Source organism: Gadus morhua, chromosome 14, assembly GCF_902167405.1.
Source record: "Gadus morhua chromosome 14, gadMor3.0, whole genome shotgun sequence".
In the NCBI taxonomy this organism is placed as follows: domain Eukaryota; kingdom Metazoa; phylum Chordata; class Actinopteri; order Gadiformes; family Gadidae; genus Gadus; species Gadus morhua.
Window position 1 is genome coordinate 10895920 of NC_044061.1, and position 12382 is coordinate 10908301.

The following is a 12382-nucleotide window of genomic DNA, read 5'->3' on the forward strand; positions in this document are numbered from 1 at the left end:
TTATTGTATATACATGAGTTATTTGACATAGCCACTTGAACTGATTTGACAGTATTTTCAATTTGTTTTGATTTAATCTGTATTTCCTGTGTTGTAGGTGTGCAACTATTCGACCACCACCAAGGGCAACCTGAGCATCCACATGCAGTCAGACAAGCACTTGAACAACATGCAGACGCTGCAGAACGGTGGCACTATTTGCTCTTCTCAGGAGCAGGTGTTTGGGCATACCCCAGGCGGGGTAGTGGCGGTTCCGTCGGTGACCCAGGCCAGCAGCCATCACCCCGTCCATCATCATCACCCGACGCAGTCCTCGGCCCACATGCCCGGGCCGTGTGGAGCCCCCTCGCCCACAAAGCCCAAAAGCAAGCCGACGTGGCGCTGCGAGGTGTGTGACTATGAGACCAACGTGGCGCGGAACCTCCGGATCCACATGACCAGTGAGAAGCACATGCACAACATGATGCTGCTCCAGCAGAACGTGACCCAGATGCAACACGGCCGACTGGGCCTGGGAGCTATGCCCTCGCCCTCTGAGGCCGAGCTATACCAGTACTACCTGACCCAGAACATGAGCCTGCCCCCGGGCCTGAAGATAGACCCGGCCGGAGCTGAAGCCCAGTTCCTGATGGGGGGCTTCCACTTGGATCCCAACATGGCTGCTTTGGCCCCTGCATTGGGTAAGTTGTTAGCTCAGTGTTTCAAGAGCCCACGGAAAACAGTTTGAAAACTGCCAGTACTCTCAACTGGCTTTCTGTAATTTGCATGTCCTTAAAATGTTCAACAACAAGAAGGAAACCAAGACACAAAATTAAGAATCAACCATCAGAAGATATTGTTACTCAACACCATATTAGTCATGAAACAATGTCTAGAACTAAAATGATCATGACTCAATAGATAGCAGTCCATACACATTTCTCAAATCTTTTCCTTCATGGAGATACTTTTCAGACTATGACACTATATCTGGGGCATTTTGAAAGGGGGCCAATTTTTTGTGCGGGGCCCCAGTCTCCCTGTTCTCCTGAGCCCCCGTTGTACCCGAGGCTGCCGCTCCCTCGCTGAACATGGGCCCTTTTTATGTCATAATTTGAAAACTGTGGCTGAACTTTGCCACTTAAGTACTGTGCAGTTCCAAGTTTTTTTAATTACTGCTATAAATTGTATCTCGGCCAAAGATATGAGGATAGAGGACCAGGCGTGGGTAATTCAGCAGCGTATTTGAGTGGATGGCGTGCCATTTATAACCCCACAGTACGCATTGACTTGTTTCTAACTGTTGCTACTTCAAAGACAAGAGCAAGAATGGATTGCTGTGACTCATTTTTTTTTCCCCTTCTTTTGCCATCTGGTTCATTTTTCCTCTGAGGCGAGTCTTAATAAGCATGTTACAGGGAGGCAATGATGAGACATTAGTCTGGGCCCGTAAACTACAGCGGTGTCATGCATAGTCACACTCCTGAGGAATGCTGTGACCTTATATTCTGCACAAGCACCAATATTAAATTAAAATACTCATGGTGCATACTTGATATTAAACTGGCTTCCATGTCCCTGATCAGACACACTTTCCTTTTGGTATGAAATACTGCCTGAGACTAGTGCAGACCTGGTCTTTCACAATCCAGAAAATGTTAGATACATTGGATTGATCCAACTGGCGGAGAAAGACTTGGACTCTTCATGTATCGGTACTTCCAAGATTCCTATATTATTCTCTAATGTCAAATATTATTTATTTAGTTATTTGAGAATAAATTGCCAATTTATAAACATATCCCTTTCCATCATAAGTAGAGACTGAAAATATCGAATACATTATAACACAGCCATGTGTACAATTTCTACCGTGCACATCTCAAATTGAGAAAGCCCCAAAATCCCTCTGATAGCATATTATTTTGTACAGCCGTGAAGGTATTTAGTGGAAAAGTATCCAGGGCCTGTGCTAGATCATTGAGCTCGCAAAGCAAGAGAGCCTGAGAGCCTCATAGGAATGAGAGAGAGAGTTGTGAGATGTTAAAAAAGAAATGATAGAATGGAGGAAGGAAGGAGGGGTTCTGGTTTGTGCTTCTCACAGGTCTCCCTCTCCTGGCTATAAAAAACTCAGGTAATGGGGGAAAGTCATAGGCTAGGGCGCATACTCCAGCAGTAAATAGAAAGGGGCTGCTGGAATGAATTTAGTGTAAAGTGAGGAGGGGTTAAGGCAGCATGCTCAGTCTGGGCAGTGATAGATTAAAGATCAGCAGGCAAAAACTCCCTGGTCATACTTGCCTAATTTCCCCCCCTTTTTTTTTGTCTACCAAGCCTTCATCGACATTATTTCTGTTGTTGGATATGCTCATGGTGTGTTTTCTCCCTCCATTGTTTAGATTGTGTGTTCCGTACCAAGCAAGGATTAATCTGCCTGATGTCTGTATTGATTTAGAGGCAATCTAGAATGAACAAAGCAAAATAATCTAAACTGAGTAGTGGATTTTTCTTATTATTATTCAGTGAACAAGGACTGCTCTATGTGATTTACTGTAATGTGTGCTTGGGAACTCTTTAGTTCTCACTAATCATAAAATAACTTTCTTTTTTGCGGAGCTTGTGGCCTCCTAGATGATTTAGTGTCAAGCCACAGAAGTGACCCATTCTAAAATAGCCTACATGTAACTCCATTTCTGAGTTTCTTCTCTGTGAAGAAAGTCCAGTGTTCAGGCTCATAAATACACACATGGTACATTATCCTCCATGTGGTATTGGACCTTGAGAGCGAATCCACTCTGACTTCGAAAGTTTGAAATGCATACTTTTACTTTTACTTTTAAACCTGCCCATTATACACCAATTTACTAAAAATGAGATGGACAAAAATGTTTATTTCTTTACCTACTTAAAAAAAAGGTATAAATAACACGTTTTATGAAACGGGACGATAATACAGTTAAGCATCATCCTGTTATTTAGTCCCTACTTGTATGTAGTTTGTAGGATATAGCAACAAACACTAGCCTCATGAAAAACAACAACAGACTCAACCAACATCTTCATCTCACTTGACCCTGCTGACCCCCCCCCCCCCCCCCCCATGTCTGTCTGTCCGTCTGTCCCCACAGTGGGCGGAGACATCCCCATGGACGTCCGGCTGGGCGGCGGTCCGCTGGTGTCCGAGGAGCTGATGTCTCTCGGGGAGAACCTCTCTGCCACGGGGGACCCCTCTCTCAAGCTGTTCCAGTGCGCCGTGTGCAACCGCTTCACCACGGACAACCTGGATGTACTGGGCATGCACATGGGAGCCGAGCGCAGCCTGCCGGAGGAGGAGTGGCGCGCGGTGGTGGGGGACTCGCACCAGTGCAAGCTGTGCCGCTACACCACCCAGCTGAAGGCCAACTTCCAACTGCACTGCAAGACGGACAAGCACATCCAGAAGTACCAGCTGGTGGCCCACATCAAGGAAGGGGGCAAGGGCAACGAGTGGCGCCTCAAGTGCGTTGCCATCGGCAACCCGGTGCACCTCAAGTGCAACGCGTGCGACTACTACACCAACAGCCTCGACAAGCTGAGGATGCATACCGTCAACTCACGCCACGAGGCTAGCCTCAAAGTGTACAAGGTTGGTGGCTTTCATCCCCGTTTTTTTGGTCTTGCGCTCTTAGTATTCCCTCGTTCCCTGGAGAATTGCTGTCGTAAATGATGTCCGAATACCATTTTAGAATTCCAACAGACAAAAATGGTATTGACATAACTGGAAATAACAATGTGAACGAATGTCAACCCTGTCATATGCAGCAATGATTAAACTAGGCAAAAGCAGCTTAGCTGTAACACGACAGACGTTATGTTGTTACCCAGTGGGTCAGAAATGTTATTGCCCAGTGTGCCGGACATGTTTTTGCCCAGTGTGTCAGACATGTTGGCACCAATGGCTGCCTCAACCGATCCCTGCTGTGGAGCTAACTCGCGTCCACACAGAAAAACGATTGCAGTAGCCTCACCCCAGTGCTTAACTAGCATTAGAAGCTCTCTGTAGGCATGAAAGATAGCGTTGTCGTCCTGACCTCTGACTTCCCAGAGGCGCCCAGTGCAGCAGGGCCACGCGACAAGGACATGGCAGGTGGGGCTGGTTCGGAGGCTTACGGGGGTGAATCAGTTGGAGGGGGATGAAGAAGTGTGCAGGGACAGACGTTTGGTGCTAATACTCCTCAGAGTGGGAAAGGCTGAATCGCTCTCGACAGCCGTATTGATTTTTGCTGGACTTGGAGCTTCACCTTCTCCTCTAATCATTCCATAATAGCCAATGGATGAACACTCTCCGAACAAATGGCCATAAATCTAACAGGCCTGATTCCACTTAGGCACCTATCCTGTGTGTGGGTCTGTGGCCACTCTGTGTTTAACCCGAACTGGCAAAAAAGCTGCAGATACAAGGATGAACACAGACATGTATTGACACACTGGCACATACACATACACACACACACATGCACACACACACACACACACACACACACACACACACACACCCACACACACACACACACACACACACACACACACACACACACACACACACACACACACACACACACACACACACACTTATACACACAAATAAATATACTTGCTGAAAGCCAAACTTCTCTATGTACTCATCTATGAGACACATTTTATTGGATGATTCATACCACAATCATGATCATTTATAAAAAATTAAACACATGACTCAAACAAAATTAAGTTAATATGGTTAGGCAGAACTGTTTTAACACACGTATGCAGCCTCCACTCACTGCTGCGGAATTGTATCCTGATCATTTGCACGTCCAACCCTTTTTGGGAAATGATAATTTTCTCACTTGACCGCTAGAACAATGAGTTGCAGTATTTAAACAACAAAGAAAGCAAAGGAGGACATGTGATGGTTGTGGTTGTATATAGAAGACAACGCCTGTGAAAGAATTAGGTCTACAAAAACCTCATCGTACTAAAGGAGAGGTATATTTTGTCTTAGAAGGACATTACGAGGCTTATATTAAACTGTGTGTGTCTGCCTCCACCTTACGTTAGGGAAGAAGGAATAAAGAGAAACAGACAGATTTTTTTCTTCCCTTTTCCTGGCTTGGGCTCGGTTTTACAAGAGAGCGCGGGGACATATGCCACGGTGCACAGGCTGTGTGGGGGATTAAATATGTACAACACATCCAGGCATGATCATTTTTCATTACTTAAGCCTCTTAAAATGGCTCCAGACTTAAAACCAATTGATCTCCTGAGTAACGGAAGAGTGCATCAACCTTAAGACACATTTTTTTACCTGCTCTTGCGTCAAAAACCGTTTTCCCACCACACTGTTGTCCTCTTAAGCTCAGTGGCTAATACAAAAAAAAAAAGAAAAACAACACAAAGACAATGAGGGCAAAAAAAAGAAAAAAAAACACTGCAGCCAACGACCTGAATTTCCTGGCCTGCAAACGTGATCAGCGCGTGACAAGTACATGGTAGCGCGGCCTACTTGACAGCATGTGGCTTGCCACTTGACAGTGTCACAGTCCTCGTGTCGTATCGGATTTGCCAGGGCAGAGGAGTGACTGACAGACAAAACCCTGCGGCGCCCCACAGGCCTGCGCACCCAGCCTGTTATATTATGCAGGGATGAAGAAGGAGGCAACTTGCCATTCATGTATTCCTACCAAAAGAAATATGATGCAAATAGCAGCATTTTAACCTTTTTTCATCAAGTCAGCACAAGCGGGGGTTTGTAAGATGTGGGAAATCTTGGGGACACTTCACCCAAATTAAACTGGGCTGCATTAAACAGGGCCTTTGTGTGCACAGCACCATATAAATTGGAGCCTGTAATTAGGAGAATTAAAAAAGCAAGGTTTAAACCGAGGGCTATGCTGGATCGGATAATTTGAGAGTCTGTGGTATGCAGGCCCATATTAGGGCTTTCTAAAAATATCAGCCCCACTACCCCATGTATCGGAATGTTTCTAAAGACCACGGAAAGATCTAGCAAGTATTTCTGACCACATAGACCACCGCACAGCAGGGGGGGTAATGCTGCTGTATCCTGCAGTACCGCAGTTGAAATGCCCTCAGTGGTCTCAACGTTCCACTCCTCTCACTGTACTTACATGTGACCTTTCACCCCCCCTGCCTCTTTCCCGTCTTGGTTTGCCATGGCTTCTGATTATAGCATGATGGCTATGGCATGCGTTTCCATAAAAGCCACTACTAAGCGTACGCAGATGGCTCGCGCTACGCTACACAGATACCACCACCGGGTTTAGCCTTGTACATTTGGAAGTGCCCGCTGCTCTCCCACTCTCTTCTCATGGCGTCGCCGGCCCTCTTCTGTACGATGGGAATATGATAGGCTTCATGCCGCTAGCTGCAGGCCTCGGGGCCTGGCTATGTGTGAGAGGTGAGGTGAATGGAACTAATCCAGCTCCCTGTCCAAGGCTTCTGTGGCCAGACAGGACGGGTGGGGCCTAAGCATGGGTGAAGGCGCAGGCCTCTGCTTCCAGTCAAGGGTTGGGGTAAGAGGAGGGGCATGTGGGAGTTAGCTGGCTACCTTCCTTGTCTCGGGGGCCGGTGTGCGATCTGCGGTAATTGAGATTGATTGGATGTTATTTTTCCTCTTGCAAATGTAGTCCATTAGCTTGGCACATGCATAATCAGTTTAGAGCGCAGTTAGCCGAATGTAATCATGTTCCTCGGTGTCTGCGAGCACAAAATCCACTCCAGATGCCGCGTGGCCATGGAAAAGAAAGGCAGAAAGTGCCGTCACTATCACATGGGGAATCTTTATTCAAGAAAGTCCCAACACCCGCCCTCCCCCCCCCCCCCCCCCCCTCGGATCCCCCCCCCCCCCACCACATATACTGGTCGCGCTCTGTTGAACACACACAAAATTGGGCAAGCTCACTCTGAGTATGCCCACACATACACACACACACAAACACCCTGACTGCCTTGCTGATGAGAACAGGGCTTTACGTTCATACGATGTTCATCGTTTTTACTGCATTAACATTGTTTTAAGTGGGACTCGGGCGTACTCAGTCGCTAGCGTACAACACAACTCCAACTTAGAAAGCCTGCCTCCTCTAAAATGTTCTCTCCACTTGAGTCACTGAGCACCAAAGTAATAAAATGACTACACTTTATTAGAGAGGAAATCATCGCAAAGAGGCATAACAGAGGGGAAAGAGGCTGTAATGTGACTGAAGGGATTATCCAGTATGTAAAGAAGCATTATCGTGTTTCACTGATGATCCGAGTCAGCACAAAAAACGTTGGCCTCTCAGAATCAGGAATGCAAGCTAGTATGACCCTGTGCATTAATGATGGTAATTATCCAGATTGACTCTGAATCCTCCCTCCAATGCAGAGTTATGGCTCCAACTCGAAAAACGAAAAGAGTGTCATTTTTTTCAATCAAAATGAAAGCCGGGACTAATCACGAGGTCACCCCGGAAGCGTTCAATCAGTGTTTGGATCAGTTGTGGCCTTTCCTTTCCTAGCCGGCAATCTACACTAACCTGGGTCCTGTCCTATCACAGGAAAGAGACAGATCCCCCACCCCCCCAGACATTACTTAGAAGAGGTGGTGGGGGTGGTGGGAGACAGACAGTAGGGGGATGGGGAGGGGGATGTGGTGCAGGAGGGATGGGATGAGAGAGAGAGAGAGAGAGAGAGAGAGGGAGAGAGAGAGAGAGAGAGAGAGAAGGAGAGAGAGAGAGAGAGAGAGAGAGAGAGAGAGAGAGAGAGAGAGAGACGCTCGTTTAGACAGAGATACTCTGCTAATTATCATGGCTGGCCTGTGATTGTTCAGTAATAGTGCTCAGTGGGAAAGGTTGCAGCAGTTCCAGGAAGAGCTGAGCTCTGATTTACTGGTACTACCGCTCTAATAAAGCGCTCGCTGCACATCCTGGGAGACAGCCCATTCCCTCTTTGCACATGCACAAGCATGTGCACAGGTTATGTATACGCACACATATACACACACACACACACACACACACACACACACACACTGGCGCACGTGCACGTAGCTGTGATGAAAACATAGGGCTTTTCAGTACTAAAATGTTTATTTTGCAGCGCATGCTGCATGCTCGTGTGATATTTTATCAGGAAGTCCAGGTGATAAAAACAGGCGAGAATTCCTTGCATTATGCAAAGGAAGTCCTTTCAGACCAGTGAGTCCTGTAAGCCCTTCGAGGTCACCGGGGCTATGATCCATACACTTACTAGGCAGTCGCTCACCTTCAAGAAGACAAACTCTGTATTCGTTCCTCAAGTGGATCACGTCGAGCCGAACAGGGAAGAGAGTGGGAGGGGCTCTGAACAAAAGCACTGATTGGATTGGAGAGAAAAAAGGTCAGTCAGGAAGGGGTGGAGGGCAGGCCCCTGTGCACAGTGTTTGGCAGGGTGGAACATTTTCACAACTCCTCTAAGACCCATTTGTTACGAGGGCCAAGGAAGAGGCAGGAGCGAGGCTCTGACCTGGGCCACAGCTGCCACTGCTCGCTGCTGCTGCTGCTGCTTCTACTGTCGGTTTGGGAGTTCAACAGTGCCTTTGTGGGTGTTTGTTGGGCTTGCACAGTGAGGGGGACGAAAACACAGCGAGAGCACCAGAAATGTGCCCAGATATAGAAGGCTGTTGGCTCTTTCTTTTTTTTCTTCCTTTCTTGCAGCTGTCTCAACAGAACTACCACATTGAAAGGGATAGCATTGATGGCATGGACTTGCATCACACAGATATAAGTGGGGGAAAGATCGAAATGTGTGCTGTAGTATATTAGGGTCATATCCTAGAATTATCTTTTTTTTATGGTCAAGGAGGAGTCATAGTTGTTTATTATTAGTTTTTTTAAGCAGACAAGGCTCCATTACTTTCAACGAGAACAAATTACATTTGGCCACCATTGGTACTCAGTGTGCCTTATTGTGACCGTATTGGTGGGATGCCTCTCCCCTATTTAACAGACATAAATAGTTCCCTAGACGCCCATATTAAACATTCAAGCCTGTGAAATGATTGCATATTAGTTATTTGTCTATCGCAATCCCTTTCTAGCATTTTCCTCACATATCCGTCCACAGTTTTGGTTTGAATAAACAAGACAAACACCATTCACCCACAAAACAAACCACTGGGATAGCAAGCCGGTGGGTGGTCTTGCATAGGCATCTGCTGAAGGGTTAATGTCTTTAATCCAACCAGGCTGGAAAAGTAAACATTCCCGTCTGCCAAATCCTCTTTTAGCACCCCTCACCCGGCGAGAAGGAAGGAGGGAGTTCCTTCCTCTTGTGTCTCTTGCTCTGTCATTCTTCAACTCTGCTGTCTTTAAATACTGTCCGAGTTGTCCAATGAACACATTTACTCTCCAAAAAAGTAGCTTTGTAATTCATGTCAAAACTAGATAAGAAAATTAAGTTTATATATGTTATATGTTATAAATGGCTACTTCCAAGTTAAAGGTTTTAGCATTAGTTCTCATTTCAAATAATAATGAATATAATGTTCTCTTCAGCTTGTTGTTCTCTTCAGCTTGAGGAAGGCAGACTTGAGTGTACTGCAATAACATCTTGAGGAACCTAACCTACTCCCTTTGATCTTGACCAGAGAGTGCCTCTATCATCCAATCAGTGGTATGCTCTGACACGCCCGCCTCCATCTTGTAAAGATGATATTACTCACACGCTGCTTCCCCATCCCCCACACAACCCCAAATCCAGAGACACCGGTGAGATAACATCCGGCTCTGCCTTGTCTTCAAATGGACCAGATACGTTTCCTTTAATCGGTGGCACACCATGAGTCAACGAAGTACAATCCGCACGCTGTAGTGAAACTGCATTGAAACGGGTCGTCATTTACTATCCGTCCACTCGTCCGTCCGTCCCCCCCCCCCCCCCCCCCCCCCCCCCCCGATACCAGAGGCAACCTCTAGTTCCATAGTTCCAGAACCCGAAGAAAAGATCCATGCTGGAGACTGGCAGGTAAACGCTGCTTCGAGTGTGGCAGATGAGATGGCAGCTCATGTGGATCTGTGTGGCTCATAAGCTGAGGGGACGGAGCTAAAGGCTGACAGGCTTACGGGCTCAGTGCCATCAATACATCAGTGGCTTAGCCACCAGATTAATGGTCTGCGAGTGGTCAGGGCCACAGAACGACGTGCTGCCGCTCTCAGGTCCCCGTGCCGCGTGGAAACGTACCCACCGGTGGGCTGCGTGGGGGCGATAAGGGTTCTTGGCTTGCTGTGCCGGTCGGTCCCACTGAATGAAGTCCCAGGACAGATGGATGGATAGTTGTTTTGGATTTCTTTCTTTGTAAGCAACCTACGGTGCCATTGCCACGTATTGTAAGTGAGCAACTCTGTATTTCTTGGTGTGTCTATTCTTAACTTTTAACTTTTTAACTTGAACCTTTGTTGGTGTTTTTGGTGAAAGTTGGTGTAGGATCGGGTTTGAATGTGCTTTGCAGAGGAAACCCCTCAACTCGTTTGTTTGGACGGGGTGTTTCTAATTAAATGTATGGTCCTTAAAAAAAGTGGGTAGATAAATATATATATATAACCTGTCCTGAAGTCACAGCGTAATTGCTCTGTGCTGCAGTCCAGAGGTAGGAGTGGGAGCTGTAAATCTATCAATGATATAAGGACAATGTTTTTCCCAGATGTGAGGGAAAAGATTTCATCCTTTTGTAATCAAGCGGTGAAGCCTGCTGGTGTCATGTGCTTTTTATTGGGGGCCTCTGGAAGAGATCACTGTGTGCCTTGTTTTCTCATCATCTCTTTCCTTTCTGAGTGGAGTAAAGAATGAACAAAAGCCATGAAATGGTGAAGAAAAAAATTTAGAAATAAATCTTCTTAAGCAAAAATTGCAAAGTACATTTAGGAGGATGGAATATCTTAGCGGTTGTCAATGTTGTGGGAGGCTTTGTACCACATTGAATTGTTCAAGTGTAGGCGTTGTATTTGAGTTGTTTAAGTTAGGCCATTTGTTTGTCAAGGTGGGGTCCGAGATTGGAGCTGCAGAATTGTCATTGATGCTCTACTGATATCCTCGGCTTGTTTTTGTAATTGTTCTGGCCCTGGCAGACAGGCTCTCTGGGATTGGTGGAGGTGTGCGTTGTCCCAGACCAATCATGCTAAATGTCTTGGGACAACCGCCACTCTGCAAAAGCAGTGCATGCATTTCAATGGGTCTTAGGCACCGTTGTTCAATCTACACTTGATTCCTGTGTCCCAAAGTTAGTAATTAGAGGGAGAGAGGGAGAGAGGGAGAGAGGGAGAGAGGGAGAGAGAGAGAGAGAGAGAGAGTTGAGAAACACTGCACTTTGAATTGAAAAAAAACACAATGCTGTGTGTATCTGTTCGAGGGCACGCCATCACTTCACGGCCCTCACTAGACAGAGCAGGGCTGGAGGGAATCTCTCCAAGGTCTGTGTGTGTGTGTGTGTGTGTGTGTGTGTGTGTGTGTGTGTGTGTGTGTGTGTGTGTGTGTGTGTGTGTGTGTGTGTGTGTGTGTGTGTGTGTGTGTGTGTGTGTGTGTGTGTGTGTGTGTGTTTTCTCACAATACACAGCTGGTGAAAGTAAAAAGAATAGATGAGTGGGGGTGTGTGATGTGGTTGAGTTTAGGAGGTTTTACACGTTTGTATTTTATAAAGCCCCTTTCAATCCCGGTGTGATTTGTGGAGATGTGATGTCCTCTTGGAGGGCCTTTCCCCGCCTCCCTCTCTCTCGCGCTCTCTCCCCAGGGACGTCCAGCAGCAGAGAATCAGACAGTAGAGGAAGTCTGCACAGCCACTGAACTTCTAGGCTGAGGTCCAGATCACATTCTATCCTTCAACGTCATCCCTTGCCAGGCTCACAGGCTCTTTCTACTACATCGCCGTATTCAATCAACACTGGGCCTTAACATTAAGCACCGCCGCTGAAGGATTCCTACTGGGATCGCGGTCGCATGTGGTTCGTCTCTGTCACTTGATAGGAATTTCCTTAATTTATGCTTGTTAGGTTGGAATGGTTATGTTGAAATAATTTGAACCATAAGGACTGTCTGCACAGCTACTGTTTGAGTTAGATCCCTGGAAAGCGTTGGTTGTGAACGTGTGAGTTGAGTAATGCAAATTGTTATTCAAATGCTCAACACAGACTCACACACATGGAACCTGCTTTCGGTCGATTTCACCCATGCATCCTCCAGTGCGTTTGACCCGTCGGTTGAAGACGTCATTTCATAGATAAGTGCAATGCAGTGAAATGGACTGGTCTAGCCACTGGTTCTCATCAGTAGCTAACCTTATGGGTGCTCCTGAGGACTCATTTGAACATTTAACATTTGACTTAACTGTTCATTCAACTAAAACATTTCCCTT

The 12382-nt window shown here is 46.5% G+C and overlaps 1 protein-coding gene across 1 annotated transcript in view; it reads left to right on the forward strand.

The window, feature by feature from the left end:
- Window positions 1–12382, forward strand: part of zfhx3b (zinc finger homeobox 3b) — a 134991-nt gene that overhangs the window by 50173 nt on the left and 72436 nt on the right. The window contains exons 3-4 of the mRNA XM_030378032.1: window positions 98–680; window positions 3105–3601. Of these exons, the coding sequence (XP_030233892.1) occupies window positions 98–680; window positions 3105–3601 (1080 nt within the window). The remainder of the gene's footprint in view (window positions 1–97; window positions 681–3104; window positions 3602–12382) is intronic.